Here is a 20,616-nt window from a genome sequence, read left to right on the forward strand (position 1 = left end):
AGCATTACAAAAGACTATTGTCTAATATTAGCTCCAGTGGCACAGATGGTAAAGTACATGTTGAAGTCATTTTTGACGCGATCGACCGGGGTTCAAGTTTTTTTTCTACTTTTTCAAATCAGATATCACGTCATTGTTATTGTTATTATTGCATACTGTTTTATAATGTACTACAATACTGAGCTGCAGATAATTGCTACTATCTGCAATAAGTAGTATAAATAGCAGAAAATCCTGCTAGGTGTAAATAGAATCTATAGCTATTTGCACTTAGTGTAAACATTAAGTGTAAAAAGGACATGACTTATATATATATATATATATACACACACATACATACAGTATATATAACTGCCTCCTCATTTTAAAACACCACCGCATGCCACTGCTGTACAACCACAGCTGCACGGAAGTGTTGATGTCGTGTGAAGGCATATCCACAACATTATGAAAAATACCACTGTATTTGAAGGATACAACTTGAATAAAATGGTAAGATTTGCACGTTTCCTTTTTAAATTAAGTTGTCAATGACACGCAGAGTCAGATAATTGTATTTACACTGCAATAAATATAGGCCTATATTTTTCCACTAAAAATAGCTAAAATATGTTCAAAACTGCATTATTTTAATTTAATTTGATTTGTTTTTTTATTGAAATATTATTGGACCAATGGAAATAAATGAGATCAACTCTATTCTAAATTATTATTCTGAGAACTATTTTAAACAGATTTTTATGGATATTTTGATATATTTATTCTAAAACATAAGGATACTGGATGATTTTTTAGCAATAAAGATTAATGTGTATGGCACAAATGGCATTTATAGTCCGTATTTCATATTTCCTTAATGTCTTAATTGTACCTTTGACGGTGTTAAACATGGTGTGGATTGGAATATGCATGGAAATTATATGCAGATGAGGTTATGCATCATAAAACTAGGCGTTGTAAGCTCCATATATGGTTATTTCGGGGAGGAGACGGTGTGGAGATGCACGTATGCACAATCTTCCCCTCACTGGGATTTATAATGGGATTTTTGCGCAGGTTCTGGAAATCTAAAACTTTTTAAATCTAGCTTTTGTGTGTACGTACACTTTTAGGATGAAATCTACATAAAGTTTTATACATGAGGCCCCTGGTGAGTTTAAATGACTAAATTTATAATTGTACTGGTTGCTTTCTTGGTAGGAACTACAAGACAAACACTGTAACAACATAATTAATATCATTATTAATCTCCAAATTCCAGTTAATTGTCTTCCTCTATCTTAGGTTCTTTCATACTCAAGATGGCGCCAACTATCTGCTCTGACTTGCTTTTGCATGACATGAAAGCACGTGATAGCACTGCTATTGTTTGCCCAGAGCAGGTGCGTCAAACGCAGTTCCTGGAGGGCCGGAGCCCTACAGAGTTTAGATTTAACCCTAATTAAACACACCTGATCTAACTAATCAAGTCCTTCAGGCTTATATGAAAGCTACATGGTATGAATACTGAAGCAGGGCTGGAACTAAACTCTGCAGGGCTCCGGCCCTCCAGGAACTGAGTTTGACACCCCTGGCCCAGAGTAATCAGTTAAATAGTGTTGATCTGGACAACAGGCATTATTCAAAGATGTAATGTCTTCTAAGTCTTATTTTCATCTCACCCACACACAAAATAACAGGAATTAAGAAAAGTCACTCATCTAGCCTACCAGTTCATCTACCTAATATAGGCTTATAGCTGAATGTAACTACTTCCATTTAACAAGTTTCTGTATTGAATTCTAGTATCATCTCAACTTCTCGTAAGTCACAAGTTTTCAAACACAGTGAACAACCCAAACCAGTGAGTAGAAATGAACAGTGGATAACAGGCGACATTATATGACCCCACAAAAAATAGGCTACAATTGATAACAAAAATATTATTAAACATCAAAATATTTTTGTTATAATAATAATAATTTATTATTATTACACGAGTCACATATGTCACCCTTATGTACAGAACTGCTGGACAGGATATCTCACAGAAGAAAATCCTAAAAATTATTATTGCGGGAAAATGTACTACTTGGGCACACAATAACCTAATTTTTAATTATGAATTGAACCTAGATCAGTGAAACGCCAACTGTCGTGTCACTATTCCACTTACTTTATGGCTATTTAAATAGAGTCGGATAAATGTAAACCATCAACTTTGTGCACAGCAAGCTAGGCTAAATAGCAGCGTGAGCTTCGTTTGAAGGCGCACTTTGTATATCAGTCGCAGTTTTCTAGTACTTCAGAAAAACACGCTGCGACAGTTTCTGAATTCTATAATCAAACACGCCATCCTCGAGTAAAAGTAGCTTACATTTTACAGAAAAGTGACGGCTACTTTGTCTTTTTTTCCGCCGACGGAAATAATCGACCATCGATCGTCTTCGACTCTTGCACAACACTAATCCGTTCCTCAATATTAATGAATCTTTTTTAACAAATTCTTCTTCTTCTTCTTTTAGGATTTAATGGCAGTTGGCAAACCAACTTAAAAGGTGCATTCCCGCCACCTACTGGAAAGGAGTGTGAAGCGCACAATGAATAGGAACTTTAGAAACAAGAGCTTTTTGAACAAATTGATTCGTTGACTCACTCATAATAAACAAACAAAATAATCCATTGATGACACCTTTCTGTTTGACATTAAAATTAATTTAATTCATCGTTATAGTTTTTTTTTCAGGCATTTACATGGACTGTTGTAATGTTAAATTTGGCATTTTCCACCATAAAATGTATATACTAAAATAAATAAATAAATAAATATATAAAAACATGAGTGTGTTTCCATATATCCAAAATCTTCTGACCGGTACTTTCCCATGCAATGTGCTAATGAGTAGGCCTATGATTTTCATTTCATAATATACATTGTCTTACATGCAACTGCAAGTAAAAAGGAATATGCTACATTTTGTCATCCACATGTCCTGTTTGATTAATCTTGACCTTGCATTTCATCTTCCCTTATGCGAAGTCTCATGAGAACCCTCCCGCACCGCACAGCTGGTATTTACTAAAAAAAAAAAAAATCTAAACAAACCCAGTCAGCGGATGAAATCTGTCCAGCACAGAAGAATTGGGCTGACAGGAAGACACTCCCTTCGACAAATGCCACAGACTCAGTCTTTACAGTGCGCCTTTTTAGCATTAGCATTCCAGAAAGTGACTCCACAGCTAAAACATTTCATGAAGAAACTGTAATTTGGAAAGAAGAACAGAGAAAAGGATTTTTCTGAAGTAGGTCAATATGGTGGTATAACACAGCTGGAACAGACTGCTGCATGAAAGCTACTCTTGGTAGGTAAAACTGAACTTGGTGAGCTGATGTTTTTTTTTAACAGATAAGATATTTAAAGCAGATTTCGATGCCACAAATAATACAAACTAAACTGCATTCTGGACTTTGATTATGCAATTTTTACAATAATATTCTTACATTATTATGATTATCATTATTATTTAACCTTTGCATGTATATTGCCTCATAAATGTTTTTCCATCTTAGAAATAATGAAATATTAGCATTTGAACCCTCTGCATTTTCTCTTTAGACATCATAATGGAGACAAATCACTGTGTTTTCCACATGTTTCTCTGCATTTCTCTGATCTTGACACACTGGCACAAGGGTTCAGCTTGTCATACAGGCTCTCAGGTAGAATGTGAGAAAGCCCCATTTGTACCTGGTTACAACCTGGCGGGCGAAGGCTTTGATGTTGTCAGGATGCACCGTAAAGGGGCCTTTTTGATCAATGTCAAGTCACACATGGATAATGGCACTTGTACAGTCTGCAAGAACCGCTTACAGGGAGGGCAGATACAGAAACTTCCCTCAGCTGTGCTGGACTGGCGTCCCTTCAGCCGCTGCAGCAAACAGCTTTCTAGTGCTCTTCATCATTCTGTTGACTCCCTAATGAAGAGTTCAACATCACTCATCAATAACAACTGGGAAATGGACCTTAGCCTGGATGATATAGGAAAGGCAATTTTTGGAGGGAGCCATTCAGATATTGCTAAATTTGCCCAATCTCAGAATGCAATGGATAAGGCAACATTTGCCCTCCATGAGCTCAGCTGCACATATTACAGGTAAGTACATATGAGTTTATGACTTTTTTTGCATTGTATTTGTAATGACTTTTTAACTTATTCACAGAATGATGACAGTCTGATCCTTTCTCAGTATCTCTGAACATGCATACAATATTGTTAGATGATTTGATAACTGAGAAAGCACATAGGCCTACACAATTAATGATCTTTATCCTGTTATACTTTGCATTTATTTAGAGGTCTCATATCTCATCTACGGTGGGCAGATTGAAATCTAAGAATTCCTGAATAACATATAAATTAGTCTGTTAAGGCTAATACCTTCTGTTAAGGTTTAACTAATTGACTAATTTCAAATGATATATCATATAATAATCTCATCCATTTTGGCAACAATACACTGGTCATTTATCTGGACACTTGCAAACTATGTAACTGTTTTGAAAATATTTAGAATAAAAAAATTAAAAAAAACCCCCAGCAAAAATCCATCTTCTAAACCATGTCTTTAACCAAATACACCTTGAAACTATAATATTTTGTGTTTTAGAACCGGCGGGGCGGATTTCACGGGAAATTGCATGCGTCATTCATCGGCGAGTATCACTCATATCCGCAGACAAGACTCATTAAGCTAAACGTTTTGTGTCACAAACAATAATTGTTTGGACCATGGATTATCAAAAAGGCAGGCCTCTGGGGAAAAATAAAAAAAAGGTTATTCATTTGTCCGTCTGCTCTAATAAGATGGTGTGTATCCATGTGTAGGCCTACTACACCTCTAATCATTCATCCGCACAGACAAGCAGAGCCAAAGCACAACCAAAACAAAGTTATTCAGCAAGATGCATGGTATTTTTACTCGCTAGAGGGCGCAAAGCTACATTATGTCTAGACAAAAATATCAGTGCAGGTGACAACTACAAGCAATTGATGTTAACATTTTTCAACAGAATCAGTTCCTTTGGTACTGTCTTCTATAATGCAGTGAAATTCATACATATTGAATCCAAAAAGATACACAAAACAGATGCTCAATTGCAGTTTACCTTAGGCTACTTAATTTTCTTGTAGTTAATGATAAATGGACTTGAGAATACCAGCTTGATATTATAAAAAAGTAATACATTTACATGTATTTCAAGTTAATTCTTATTGGCTGTTCAGAAACCGTAAAATATATGAAGGCTCATAGGATCCTAATGTAGTTTAAAGGAAGCAGCAGTGCAAGTAGCTGGTTAATTTAAAGGAACACTCCACTATTTTTGAAAATAGGCTCATTTTCCAACTCCCCTAGAGTTAAACAGTTGAGTTTTACCGTTTTCGAATCCATTCAGCCGATCTCCGGGTCTGGCGGTAGCACTTTTAGCTGCAGCTTAGCATAGATCATTGAATCTGATTAGACCGTTAGCATCTCGCTCAAAAATGACCAAAGAGTTTCTATATTTTTCCTATTTAAAACTTGACTCTTCTGTAGTTACATTCTGTACTAAGACCAACGGAAAATGAAAAGTTGCGATTTTATAGGCCGATAAGGCTAGGAACTATACTCTCATTCCGGCGTAATAATCAAGGAACTTTACTGCCGTACCATGGGTGCAGCAGGCACAATGATATTACGCAGCACCTGAAAATAGGCTAATTTAGATATATAGGCCTAGAAAATCGTAACTTTTCATTTTCCATCGTCTTAGTACACGATGTAACTACAGAAGAGTCAAGTTTTAAATAGGAAAAATATCGAAACTCTTTGGTCATTTTTGAGCGAGATGCTAACGGTCTAATCCGATTCAATGATCTATGCTAAGCTACAGCTAAAAGTTCTACCGCCAGACCTGGAGATCGGCTGAATGGATTCGAAAACGGTAAAACTCAACTGTATAACTCTAGGGGAGTTGAAAAATTAGCCTATTTTCAAAAATAGTGGAGTGTTCCTTTAATATCAGTGCATTTTTCCTTGTGAGACTTGGGATTGCATATTATGAGGGAGAGACATTATCTCAAAGATGCTTAGATTAGCATCTATTCTTCATCTGACCAAACAATTTAGTCCTAAATTGTCCAGCCAAATCATGGTTTTATCTGAAAAACAAACCCAGAGCATGCTTTATAGGTACTTTCTTATCACCTCATTAAACAAATTACTGTCAAAACACTGAAAAAGAAAACTTCAGGCAAAGTACAGTTATTTAGAAACCACAGTCAGAATCTGCTGACAGATGATTTGTTGTTGTTCATTTAAAGTTACAGAGTTGCAGACCACCCAGAGCTCAGCACTGAATTTTCAAAACACCTCCAGCGACTTCCGACACAATATGACGAGGAAACAAAACCCCTGTACCGAAGAACTATAGATACTTACGGCACTCACTACACACGTCAAGTCCATCTGGGAGGGCGAGTGAGGCGAGTCACGGCTTTTCGAACTTGTCTTGCAACCCTGAAGGGCTTCTCAGAGACCGATATCAAGAACTGCCTGAACATAGAGTTAAAGATTACTTTGGGGTTCCTTCCAGCTAATGCCTCACTTTCCAACAAATGCTCTCAAATCCTTAAAGATAACATGAGCATGGGATTCTACCAGGGCTTCATGACACACAAGATAGAGGTGCTGGGAGGTGAGAAATACTTTCCAGACCTAGTTTTAAACCAAAGCCCAGCTGAAGCATACTCAAACTGGATGATGAGCTTGCATGACAATCCGGACGTCATATCATATGCAATTTTCCCTCTTCATCATCTGGTGGCTGATCTTGAGGTTAGTGCCAATCTAAAAAGAGCAGTAACTGCGTATATTGAAGATAACATGCTTTCTGTAAATCACAAAGAGAATCAAGGATGCTCACAAACACCAAATCTAGACCACAACTGCTGTCCTATGCAAGCCGGCCGTGGCAAGTTAGTAGTGATGGTGCAGAGAGCAGCAGGCCTGAAAGCAGATCTCTTCACACGTACTGATGGTTACGTGAAAGTTTGGTACTACCTCATGTATGAGGAGACTGAGGTGGTTATGGACAATAATGATCCCGAATGGAACATCAGCTATGATTTTGGATCAATTGAGTTTGGTCATGAACTCATATTTGAGGTTTGGGACAGTGATGTCATTTATAATGACATGGTGGGGAGATGTGTGGTCAGCCCTGAACGTGGAACTCATTCACACAGCTGTAAATTAAAGAGAGGCATCATGTATTTCACCTACAATGCATCTTGTGATGCTCATCTAACTGGACCCAGGTGTAGCAGATATTCACCAAAATCATAAGACTTTGTATTTGTATAGAACAAATGATACAAAAAGAATATTAAGCATATTTATAATGAAGAATATTTCTGCATATTGCTTTTTAGATAGTTGTATAGACATGTATAGAACAAATAAACACAAATAAAAAAATAATTACATTTTCATTTAAATTTTTTGTAATATATAAGTATAGTGTTCAAATGAAACTTCACATTTTGATATCTCTTGTGGAAAAAGAAGATGACTATAGAGGTTTTAGCTGTTGTTTTTTTTTCAAGACTAATAGATTTCAGAAGATTATTACAGTATTTGTTCTGCTACTACAGAAAATAGTTTTGCTTTCAATGGTTTGATTCCTGTGCGTGTTTGTGGTTATGTATTGCAAAGTGAAAAGTATAAGAGCTTTTCATGATCTGTAACAGATAATTCATTAATCAAAACTGTCTATAAAGACGCCAAGGTCACTGGTTCATTTCCCACAGAACACAGTTATTAAATAAACCAAACAAAACAAATAAAAATCTTTCAGAAATGCAAATGGAAAATGGTTTTTCATTTTGTTGTCGTTTTTTCCCCAGACAGATAACAAGACTAAGTACAACATAGAGACTGCACGATATTCTCCAAACAGGTATCCCAAAGAAAACAGAGGTTAGACATGTACAGTCTTAACTCTGTAACAAAGCTAGAAACTAGAAAAATGAAAACTTTGTCATTCTACCATAACTTTAAATGTTGGAATAATTAACAGATGAACAAACAATACACAAAAGGACAGAACACAAACTGAAAAATAAATGATGAATGGTTTTAATTTTACCCAGGTGAACAAACAACACACAAAAGGAGAAAATTGCATGATGAATAGGATTAACATTATCAGATAACACTGATTTAAGTTTGACCTCAAATGCTGTAACACAAGGTTGTAGGCCTTTTTGAAGGATTGTCACAATATGATGGAGAAACAAAACCCCTGTACTGAAGGACTATAGATACTTACGGCACTCACTACATATGTCAAGTTCATCTGGGAGGATGAGGCGGGTCACAGCTTTTCGAACTTGTCTTGCAACCCTGAAGGGCTTCTCAGAGACCGATATCAAGAACTGCCTGAATATTGAGTTAAAGATTACTTTTCAGTGGGCAATTGATGTTGAAAAGATATCAAATTCACCTAAAAAAAAAAAACACGGTCAAATATGCACTGATGCCAAAAACTTGATGTAAATTGAACGTCAAACATATTTGCCTATACATATACATTAAACCAATTTCAGTGTGGGATTAATTTCCTATTTTCACCCACTGAAGAAATTGCCATCCAAACTAAATTTAAAATAATGTTACAACATCTTGATCAAATCTTGACTAATATTTTATGTCAAATTGATATCAAGGTGCCTGGGTTTGAGGTTCCTTACAGCTAATGCCTTTTTTTGTAACAAATAGTCTCAAATCCTTGAAGATAACATGAGCATGGGATTCTGCTTCATGACACACAAGATAGAGGTGTTGGGAGGTGAGAAATACTTTCCAGTCCTTGTTTTAAACCAAAGCCCAGCTGAAGCATACTCAAACTGGATGATGAGCTTGCATGACAATCCTGATGTTATATATGCATTTTCCCACTTCATCGTCTGGAGGATGATCCTGAGGTTTGATAGAAACTAAAAAAATGTCAACTTTAGCATTCTACCATAACAAACAATACACAAATGGATAGGACATAAACTGAAAAACAGATGATGTTTTTCATTTCACCCAGGTGAACAAACAACACACAAAAGGAGAAGACTTCAAATAAAAAAAGGCATGATGAATAGGATTAACATGATCAGATAACACTGATTTAAGTTTGACCTCAAATGCTGTAACGTGAGCTTGTATGTTTTTTTGAAGGATTGTCAACATAATTGTGAACTGAAAATAACTTTTGTTTTTCTTAGGTAGACTTTAAAATCATTTAGAGAAAATAAGTTTTCAAAGCTCCCCCTATAGTTTAACAAACGTGTGAGAACATTGACACTGATTAACAAATCAGAAACCAGTATCTTTCTTCTGTGGAAAGATGAACATTTTGGAGGGAAAATTCACTTTTTTGCCCAATAAAGACCTTATATATCTTCTTTTGTGTTCCTTAAAAGAATTGCATACAGGTTTGGATGACATGAGGATGAATAAATGATTGCAGAAATTGTATTTATAAAAGTAGGTTTGTTTGTTTGTTAAAATGGTTCCAATGTGTACAATTATTTATTTATTTATTTATTGGAATGACATAATTCCTTTGAAGCAAATTTGACTGGCATATTAAATGAATGCACACATTTAAAACATTCAAAATTTGATTCTATCAATATAACTAACCCCAATAGTGTGGTAGGTTGTAACAACAGCACTCTTAGTATTTGTATTTAAATAGCTTTTTGTAATTAAGTCAGTGTTCAGGCTAAGCAACCATTTTAAATTGAAGCAGACAAATATGGATATTACATTAAAGTTATATATTTGCGTGTGTTAAACAACAAAAGATTAGAAAATAGTTTTGCTTTCGGTCATCTGGTTATTATGTGACAAATTAAAAGGAATATGATAAGATCTTTTGTTGTTTCAGATTCTAATACAGATCATTCAATAAAACATGAATGCCTATTGGTTCAGTGAAACCACAAACCCTGACTTGACAATATATAAGACATGCAATTCTGAGAGAGAAATGCATTTTTACTCAGCACACCAGACGATCATGGAGTCAAGAACATTGTGTCTGCTGATGCTCTACTGCTGTATCGACATCAGCAACCTTTATCCGCTCATTCGTCCCAGTAATGGACTCAATGAGTGCCATAAAAACTCGCCTTTACCAGCGCTGGAGGTCCTACCGGGAGGAGGCTGGGATAACCTGCGCAACATAGACATGGGCCGGGTGATGAATCTGAGTTATTCCCAGTGTCAAACCACAGAAGATGGTGTATATCTCATTCCAGATGAAGTCTTTGTCATTCCACAGAAAGAGAGCGGAGTGGAAACAAACTCTGAGATCATCATGTCATGGCTGGACCAGACAAGCTCCACATCAAGCTCCATCAATGCAGATGCTTCCTTTCTTCTGGTGCTCAATGCGAAATTCTCCAAAGAAAACCAGCGTATTAAAACTCACCAAGTGAAGGAGAGTTCTGCAACAGCACGAGTTCAAGTAAGTCAAAAAAACAGTCTAACAACATTTACATGAAACAGCAGTCTGGAATTTTAAACAGTTTGAATTACAGAAAGTAATTACTAAAAAATACTGACGACTCTAATTTTGTATAATTTTTACTAAGATATCCAATATTACATAATATTTTCTCACTCTTATTGTTATGACTGTACAGAAAAGATTCATTCAGAAGACCTCAACTTTGCCATTATGATTTAACTTCAGCATTTATACACAGATTTTTAGGCCACAAAATTAGGGTTGGGAATCGAAAAAATCAATTCCAATTCCAGAATCGGATACTTAAGGTCAGGAATCGGTTATTTGATAGGTGGAATTGTAATTTCAATTCCACCTATCAATTCCTGTGTGCGCATCTTTTATTTTTAGTTGGCGAAAAGGGGCTGTTAAAAATGTATTTGTCTTCGAATCATTCATTCAAGAGATTCATTCATTCTCAAGAGATTCATCCAGTAATGAAACAAGTACATCTTTAGTGAGTCATTGAATCAGTCCATTCATAAATTCCATGAGATTTAGTTTAGTTGTCTAATATTTTTTCTCCATTAAAAAAGTTTCAATTTATCCGGAATCGTGCAGCTCTATTTTGCACACAAACAGCTCTTAATTGAGTCCAGGTTTTATGTAGCCGGCTGATTTTTGTTGATGGTATTGAGCAGCAATTAAATGTTTTGCAAAAAGAGAGACAGAATAAATGTGTTTGATATCTATATGTTTGACTGGAATCGAAACTGGGAATCGATAAGAATCTGAATCGATAAGCAGATTTAGCCTGGATCACAGACAGGGTCACATATTTGATGTGTAAACAGGCTGTATGCTTGCCCTACTTTAAAATAGACCTTTGAAATAAACCATCTGTCTTTTTTTCTTTATTTTTGTTTCTAGGTCCGTAACCATCTATATTCAGTAAAGGCATATCCCGACTTCCCTTTTGACATCCACTTTGCTCAACAGGCCGAGGAAATCGCAGATGCTATTAAGAACAATCAAACACGTTTAGCAATGTATCTGTCAGAGAAACTCATACTTGATTATGGTACCCATGTCATCACAAGTGTTGATGCTGGTGCCACTTTAGTGCAAGAGGAGTATTTAAAAATGTCTTTTGTCACAAAGAATCAGTTACAATTGTCTTCTGTATCTTCATCAGCAGGTCTTTCCTTCTTCGAAAAACTTAAATTTGATTTTGGCAGCAATGTATCACAAAAAAACTCTCAAATCAGTGGTTATCAGGGTAACATCACATATTCCTTAATTCAGAGCCAAGGAGGGGCTTTATTCTACCCAGGCATCACTCTGCAGAAGTGGCAAGAGAGTACGCTCAATAATCTGGTGGCTATTGACCGCTCCGGGCTGCCAATTCCCTATTTTCTGAATCCAACAACATTCCCAGACCTCCCAGTACCAGTAGTACATAAATTAGCTTTGTTGGTTTCTCAGGCTGCAGAGCAATACTATAAAGTAAATACTATTCCAGGTTGTGTAAATCCAGATTCTAAAAACTTCAACTTTCAAGCAAATGTAGATGATGCATCTTGTGAAGGTTCAGTCACCAATCTTAGCTTTGGTGGCGTTTACCAACAGTGCACTGCACTGACATCAGATGGAAATGCTATTTGTGATGAAACAGCACAGACAAACCCAGCTACTGGTGTTTTTTCTTGTCCTTCACAATACAACACCACCCTGTTACGCTCTGAGACAATAGAACAAGGTTATACTCTTTATGAGTGCCAAAAAAACTGTCGTTCATGTGGCTTTTTATGGTTGTCTACTTGTTGTTCCCAAACATGTGCCGATGTTTACCATGTCCGTCGTGCAAAGGTGGACACTTACTGGTGTTCCTCAACTCAGAAAAACCCTTTGAACTCTGGATACCTCTTTGGAGGGCTACATGGGCCATCTTTGCAAAATCCATTTACCAAATCTTATAGCTGTCCTCCAAATTTCTTTGTCCAAAAATTTTTGTCTAGTGGTTTGATGGTTTGTCTGAGCAATGATTATGTCACAGCAACAAAATCCTCTGTGTCGTTTGGTGGTTTCTTCAGCTGCCAATCTGGCAACCCTCTCTCAAATGGTCAATCTCGCTGTCCACCTCAGTTCAGCCAACATCTTGCTGCTGTTAGTGATGGCTGTGAGATATTGTACTGTGTCCAGTCTGGTGTATTCAGTGGTGGTCAGTTAAAACCTGTTCGTCTCCCACCATTCACAAGCCCACCGCTGGTTGACATGACTGCCACCAACTCTGTAGCTGTAATGACAGAAGGTAATGTTTCCGGGGTGAGAGTTGGACAAACAAGGACATGGCAACTGGCAAATCCTGTTGAAATTAATACAATTTTTGTGAGGTCTGGAGGAGAAAAGGCTGGTGTAACCTATGGCCTGATAGCTTTAATTGCTCTTGTGGTATCAGTTGTTTAATAAAAAGGTTTTCTTAGCTTGAGTGTGAACAAACTTGACAGTGTCTTAAAGAGTCAGGAAGAACAAAAGAATGAAAATGCAAATTATGATAATTGTCAGAACTGTAATGAAATTACACAGTGATTAATACATAGTGATGGGTATAAAGGATGTTTTAGTTTAAAAAGAAAAACAAAACACTCTCCATTTTTTTTACATTTTTTTTCTTGTAATCATTATCATTATCATAATCCAGTTATAACAGGTGTGGTGGTGGTGGTACTATATTATTTGCAAAGTTAACCAACTACATATATATCTATGAAATAATCAAAACAAATGTTCTCTCTGAGAAAAATATATTTTCTTTACATTGCAATGATTTAAACTTTGTATTGATTTAAATAGCATGCATAAAAACACCAATCAGTAATGTGTGATTTGTTTTGAATGGCTTAATATTCCTGATCTGTATTTTTTAAATCTTTAAAATAAAAATCTTTATTGTGTGCATTTTCTAAAGGTATCATTATTGATGTTTTGTACTCAAAAGCTAGTATTTTGGTGATATGGTACGATATACAGTGGTATATACATGATATACAGTAAATACAATTATTACAACAATAGTATTTTCACCAGCTAAAAAACTTTTTTTTTAGACCTACTAGCAAAGCTACCTGAAAAACTATGCACAAGTGCATCTAGGGCAAATGTTGCTATAAACACAAAGGATGGTCACACCAAATGTTGATTTAATTTAGTTGAAAGAAGTTAAGTGATAAAGAAAATCTATTTATGACATTATTTTTGACAGCATCCTCATTTTACAGCATTTTTTGCACAAGTGCCTAAAACTTTTAACAGTACTGTAGCTTTGCAGGGAGGTGTCTTGAAGCACCTTGGAGACGTTGCCACAGTTCTTCTGGATTTAGTCTGTCTCAGTTTGTTCTGTTTCTTCATGTCATTTCAGACAGACTGGATGATGATGAGATCAGATCTCTGTGTGGAGAATTGGCTGTTGTCAGACTCCTTGTGCAAAAAAAAAAATCTCACTGGATTATTACAATTAATGACAAAATTAATGTTTGGAAATGTAAACTGATATACTGACACACTACAACAAAAGATAAAATAACTGACTTATAACCATTTTTATCTGGTGAAAATACTAGTGTTCTATTAATTTTGACCACCGTATGCATACAGGCTATAGATACCGTTTAATCATCCTTAAACTCAATCCAGAACCTGGCAAAACAGTTATCTTAATTTAAAATAGGTTTCAAGACTCTCAAGTTCTACTTTCTTCTTTCTGTTAACTTTTGTTCCCCGTAAAATGTTTTAGTGTTCACTGTTTTGCAATAAATCATACTGGGATGTTTGTTAAAAAATGGTTGGATGTGACAGCCCTTCCTACAAAATTTACCACTAGAGGCCACTGCAGCAGCACACACAGCGGTGTTCTGACCTTACTTTCTGCAAAGGATGCCATTGCTACACTGTATCTTTAGATAACACACACACATACACATATATATATATATAAAGAGAGAGAGAGAATACAATAATTTGTGTGTGTGTGTGTAAGTATATTACATGTATATCTGAAATTTTTATTTTACTCAGGCTCCTATGTGTAGGTTCAGTAATTTCACTTTAATGGAAATGAATTGGTTATTTTCTTTGCCATTAAAGTGAAATAACTGAACATAAACATAGGAGCCTGAGAAAAATACTAATTTTAGAAGAAAATTTCAGATGGCACTTAGAGGCTTTTGCATCTGAACTCTTCACACACACACACACACACACACACACACACACACACACACAATCTAACATCATAAAATAAATTTACATATATTTCAAGTTCATTCTTGTTGGCTGTTCAGAGTCACGTCAGGGCTTATAAAATCCTGATGTAGTTAAACCAAATGTAATCCTCATCTGACCAAACAATTTAGGCATAAACACTTGAAAATTCAGCCAAATCATGGTTTTATCTGAAAAACAAACCCAGAACATTCTTTAATAAGTACTTTCTTATCACAACCTTTGACAAAATAACTGTCAAAAAACAATGAAAAACCAAATGTCAGGCAAATTACAGTTTTATTTTGAAACCCCGCTCAGAATCTGCTGACAGATAACTTCATTTTGTTGAGACCACTCAGATCATTGGATGGAGTCAGTTAGAATTACCAAGGGTTCACACAAAACAAGGGGAGCTGCTTTTAGCTATTATGCCGCCCGCAGTTGGAACCAGCTTCCAGAAGAGATCAGATGTGCTAAAACATTAGTCACATTCAAAATTAGATTCAAAACTAATCTGTTTAGCTGTGCATTTACTGAATATTTTATGTATAATAATTTTCTTTTCTTAACTGTTTTAATTCATTTTAAAAGTTTATAAATTCCTTTTTCTTTCCTGTTTCCATAAATCCTTCCTGTTTTTATAAATTCCTGTTTTTATTATTGTGATTATATTTATTTATGATTATTTTACTTCCTTTTATGTAAAGCACTTTGAATTACCACTGTGTATGAAATGTGCTATATAAATAAGCTTGCCTTGCCTTACAGAGTTACAGACCACCCAGAGCTCAGCACTGAATTTTCAAAACACCTCCAGCGACTTCCGACACAATATGACGAGGAAACAAAACCCCTGTACCGAAGAACTATAGATACTTACGGCACTCACTACACACGTCAAGTCCATCTGGGAGGGCGAGTGAGGTGAGTCACGGCTTTTCAAACTTGTCTTGCAACCCTGAAAGGCTTCTCAGAGACCGATATCAAGAACTGCCTGAATATTGAGTTAAACATGGCTTTGAGGTTCCATCCAGCCAATGCCATGGTTTCCAACAATTGCTCTCAAATCCTTAAAGATAACATAGGCATGGGATTCTACCAGGGCTTCATGACACACAAGATAGAGGTGCTGGGAGGTGAGAAATACTTTCCAGACCTAGTTTTAAACCAAAGCCCAGCTGAAGCATACTCAAACTGGGTGAAGAGCTTGCATGACAATCTTGATGTTATATCATATGCAATTTTCCCTCTTCCCTATCTTTTGAGCTAATACTTTTGAATAATGAGGGCTAGGAACAAAACAATTTTTCTAATTTCAAAATTATTCTTCAAACTCATTCTAGACCATTGCTTTTATTTTAATGGAAATCGATGGCACATGCACAGTAGGCACAGTGCCACCTAGTGGTCAGGAAATATGAAAAACTTTTAATTATAACTTCTGAACTTTTCGGCAAACACAAGATAACATTTATGTTAACCTATGTTGTTTTCTTCTACAATAGAAATTCTACAGAATTATTGCAAGCCATTTTACTGTCATGTATGACATTGTGAGCTGTACAAGCTAATAAAATAATTGCAAAATGAATGTTTCATGTTAATTTATTTTGACAAGTGATCTTGTATTGTAGTGTGATAATGAGCCCTAATAACACATCAAAAGCAAAAAATATACAATTCCTTTGTGGTCTTGTAGTACATCAGTTCTTCAGGTGACTGCAAAGCATGTGATACATATGCTAAGGATGAATAATGATGCTAATGTGAATAATTGACAATGGGCCGTGTAAAGTTAGATGTACATCCAATTCTAGAATGTTTCATGAACAATGTATGTTTTTCTGAGAACATTATTCATAATAACTATTAACAAACGTTCTATTAATATTAATGGAAGAACATTGTGACCTTGAAAGAACCTTGTCAGAACATGAGTCAAAGTTCTAAGAATGCTCCCTAGTAGCTGGGTTTGTATTATGTCTTTGGTCAGCGCAGTCGGAGGGGAGCACCTGCCTCAACATTTCAAATGAGCTCTCCAATTAGTAGAATGACCTAAGCAATGCCACTCAGGCGAACATTATGGCACTGAGATGTGAAAGTATTAAAGAGATGGCCTCTGCTTGTTCACATCCTGTTTGAGGTTAGAATCTAGTGCTGCATTCCACTTCCTTTTCTCCTTGGGGGAATATAATCAATGGCCTATATCCAAGTCAATGAGATGGAGGGAAGTTAGCGAGGGACTGGCATAAAAAAATGAACTAGCAAGAAGCCTATAACTTGTGAGAGTCATGTGACTGACTGTTAGCTAAGGGATCCTCCAAAGTGCCAGGAATCATTTCAACAACTGCAGAATTTCCAGCAGGTTACACAACACCCATGAGAGTCACAGCTGATATTACTGAACCGTCACTGAGCTTTTTTCCCTTGTGTAATCTGAGTGAACAGTTGTGGCATAGCTTCAATGGGGTATATGTGAAACGTCATCTGGCCAAATAAAAAAACACGTCTCAATGCATCCGTTTGTCTGAGAAAGTGTTAACAGCAGTATGAACTGATGGTGATATTTATAGACATTTAAAGTAATCAGGTAACTTGGCTATTTTATTGTTGAATAGTTTATTGTTGTGCACTTGCACAGACAAATAGCCTTTCAGTATGTATTAGCCAGAAATAGGCAGGCCATTTGCCTATATAAGTTGGCTCTACATGCCATTTCATCAGAATCTTTCAACAGAAGAGTGGCAAGCAACAACTAGCTACAAGCACAGTAGCATGGCCAGCAACGCAGTGCTCATTTCCATAATCTTAGGGAACCAAGGTTACGTTAATAACCAAGACGTTGCCATTCAATATGGTTCACTCACATTGTGTCAGTTACTGACACCTTGAGAATGCAATCCAATAGTGCTGTGCTACCAGCACAGAACAGAAGACCTATTCTACAAGCCCAGCCTAAGGGTGCACTCAACCTATGGGCCCATACCAGGCTTTCCTGCCAATACTAGAATAAAAATACTTGAGGGTAAAGAAGAGTTCGCCCAACAAGTAGACCTGGGTCTGTGAGGCTGAAACATTAGGACAGGCCCTTAAGCAGCAAACGCTCAAACCGACCACACAGAGGTTTTTGGGTCAGCTAAATAGACAAGATTCATGCCTGAAGGGTAGGATTGTCCAGGTTATAGAACCTGACAAAGGTAGATGGGGAGAACCAGCTGGCTGCCAAACAGATGTTGCCAGTGGACACTCCTCCAGAGCATGCTCAGGAGGAGGCCATTCCCCTAATGGAGTGAGTCCTCACTCTAATAGGACGCTGCAAGTCCAAGGAGGCATAGGTTAGCACTATTGCATCCATTATACTCTAAGAAAGTTTTTGCTTTGTAACAGGCAGCTCCTTAGTGTGGCCACTGAAGCACAGAAAAACTGCCTCTATTGCCTGAATTTGCTAGAGTGCTCTACTTATACTCTGGGTGCATGGTCTGGGCAGAGTAGATAGGATTGCTTATCCTCAGAAGCAGGGAGAGCAGACAGCGATATGACATGTGCTCTTAATGAACACACAGCCATGCTTTGGCTTAAGAACAACCTTATAGTTGTTTGGCCCAAATTCAGGAAGCGCTTACAGAGCGCACATGCAAGTCACCAACTCACTTAACTGATGCCAAAGCCAGCAGGATAAATCTTTAGAGTGGATGGGGTGCACCTCCTGTCCAGCAGCTCATGAAGGAAAGACTAAATTGACAAGATGTTGCAGGACAAATGGTCTGTGTTCTGGTCTGTGCACCAGTGAGAAAAGACAGACCACTTGAGGGCATAAAGACACCTTGTAGAAGGAGCTCTGGCCTCTGAAAAAGTGTCCATAACACTCTGAGGGAGGGGCAAAGGCTCTTAATGAGGGGCCATCGATGGAGCCTCTACAACTCGGGTTGGGGGTGTCAATTATCCCTTTTGCCAGGGAAAAGAGGTCTCTCCTCAGTGGTATGGGCCATGGGGCCAAGGAAAGCAGCTGCACCATCCTGGGGAACCATGACTGGTTCTGCCAGAGTGGGGCCACTAGAAGGAACAAGCTTTTGTCCTCTCTGATTCATCTGATGACCTGAGGGAACAGAGCCACAGGCATACAGGTGCAGGCTGGGTCTAGCATGTCTGCTTCCTGGTTCAGCCTGCCCAGCACGTGCACAGCTCTCACTAAACGGAGCTAGGTTTTGCTGTGCCCATAGAAGGCGGCGTCTCACCAGTCTGTACAAAATTTGAACTAGAATCCCTCTTGCCAGTACTGAAGGGGGTGCATATGTAGCAGGCCTAGTGGTACCCCTGATAGCAACAGACTCCGGGGCAGAACTGCGCTCAAGCTGCCAGCTCCGATGTACTGTCACACTCATTACGGCCATGTGCACAAGATCTGCCCCGCTTCCTGACAGCGCACTGCCAACTAGCGGACTCACTACTGACATTGGGCAGATTTGCACATCTTTTTTGAACCATCGCTGAATCTCACAGAGCAGAGAAGCGGCAGGTAAGTACTGTAAGTACTGAACATGGTAAGTACTGTCAAAATATGCTTTATTTGTACATTTACATACACCTGTAACTTAATCGTTAAATAATGTAGTTTTTTTTTTAAAGTGAGTGAAGTGACGTGTGGCGACCCATACTTGGAATTTGTGCTCTGCATTTAACCCATCCAAGTGCACACACACAGTAGTGAACACACACCCAGAGTTGGGCACCATTGGGATTCGTATCCCTGACTTGAGGGTGGGTTATTTGTGGGCTAATTTTCATTTTTGGGTGAACTAACCCTTTAAGTGTAGTCTTGTTTAACATTATTTATTTTTCTAAACGAGTTGGTGGCAGAAATCACACAGAACAGAATGAAATGTTATATGAAAGCATAATGCCATTGATATGGCAAATTAATACAATAATGATAAAATTAATTTCAATATTCATAAGGATTCATAAGGCGATTTCAATATTTATAAGGATTCATTTGTAAGTCTGTAAAGTTGTTCATTTGTAAATAATTTAAGTTTTAGGTGTCGTCAATACGTCAGTATTGTACGTTTGAATGCTGTAAATACATCAGTGGTGTACAATCACTGTAGATGCTGTAAAAACGTTAGTATTGTACGTTTTAGTGTCTGTAAAAACGCAAGTAAATTAACATTTTGTAGAACCACATTTTACGTAAAATACATACAAATTTATCATGATATATTTGTGTTTGATCTTCATAAAATGAGTGAAGAAATGAACCTGAAAAGATTTCCACATAAAAGAACCAGGAGGCCCAAAGCACACTCACCTATTAAGTAATCATCATGGACCAATTGCAGTTCACAAGTGTTTAACGGCCAGTGTGAAGTTTTTTTTCAGAAATTGTTCAAACCACTGAAACAAACTCCAAAATACTTTTTTGGTTTTATTTTATTTGAAATGATGTCACACATGTTTCTTTTGTTGCAAAATCTAAAGGTGGCATTCTAGTCATCAAAATAAATGAAAAGATTCCAATCACATGACTTTGACTAAAGGAGCTACCATTAAAAAAAACTGCTGAGCTTTAACTTTCAGAATAGGGTTTGTATTGTTTCTCTCTCCTTAGTTGATCTTTGTTGACTGATTTATAGTGTTTTTTCCCCTTAAGTTTTGTTGCTTTTTTCACAAACACATAGTACATTTTTAAAACATTTTTATTTGTAACACTGGTAGTCATTCATTTAATGAGGTCTTTGTATCATTAAAATATCATTATAATTAAAGTTTAATCAGTACCATTGGCATTGCTATGAATTCTGGGTCCTGTGCAGTGAATTTGGGG

At 36.9% G+C, this 20,616-nt stretch overlaps 2 protein-coding genes across 2 annotated transcripts; both read left to right on the forward strand.

Moving 5' to 3' along the window:
* Positions 1-3,212: 3,212 nt before the first annotated feature.
* On the forward strand, positions 3,213-7,366 carry LOC107574770 (perforin-1-like). Its single transcript, XM_016261211.1, has 3 exons — positions 3,213-3,342; positions 3,597-4,134; positions 6,343-7,366. Exons 1-3 carry the CDS (start codon positions 3,327-3,329, stop codon positions 7,364-7,366), a joined length of 1,578 nt encoding a protein of 525 aa, XP_016116697.1. The 5' UTR covers positions 3,213-3,326.
* Positions 7,367-10,094: 2,728 nt separating this feature from the next.
* On the forward strand, positions 10,095-12,995 carry LOC107574771 (macrophage-expressed gene 1 protein-like). Its single transcript, XM_016261212.1, has 2 exons — positions 10,095-10,547; positions 11,460-12,995. The coding sequence occupies exons 1-2, from the start codon at positions 10,098-10,100 to the stop codon at positions 12,993-12,995; spliced, it is 1,986 nt and encodes a 661-aa protein (XP_016116698.1). The 5' UTR covers positions 10,095-10,097.
* The last annotated feature ends 7,621 nt before the right edge of the window (positions 12,996-20,616 follow it).

Source organism: Sinocyclocheilus grahami, unplaced genomic scaffold (genome assembly GCF_001515645.1).
Source record: "Sinocyclocheilus grahami isolate Dianchi unplaced genomic scaffold, SAMN03320097.WGS_v1.1 scaffold2333.1, whole genome shotgun sequence".
Classification (NCBI taxonomy): Eukaryota; Metazoa; Chordata; class Actinopteri; order Cypriniformes; family Cyprinidae; genus Sinocyclocheilus; species Sinocyclocheilus grahami.

Excerpts from the sequence above, each read along its gene's own strand:
- LOC107574771 (XM_016261212.1), top strand. The coding sequence starts at position 10,098 with ATGGAGTCAAGAACATTGTGTCTGCTGATGCTCTACTGCTGTATCGAC. Across the intron at positions 10,548-11,459 it reads CTGCAACAGCACGAGTTCAA|GTCCGTAACCATCTATATTC; the intron begins GTAAGTCAAAAA and ends TTTTGTTTCTAG.
- LOC107574770 (XM_016261211.1), top strand. Across the intron at positions 4,135-6,342 it reads CTCAGCTGCACATATTACAG|TTACAGAGTTGCAGACCACC; the intron begins GTAAGTACATAT and ends GTTCATTTAAAG.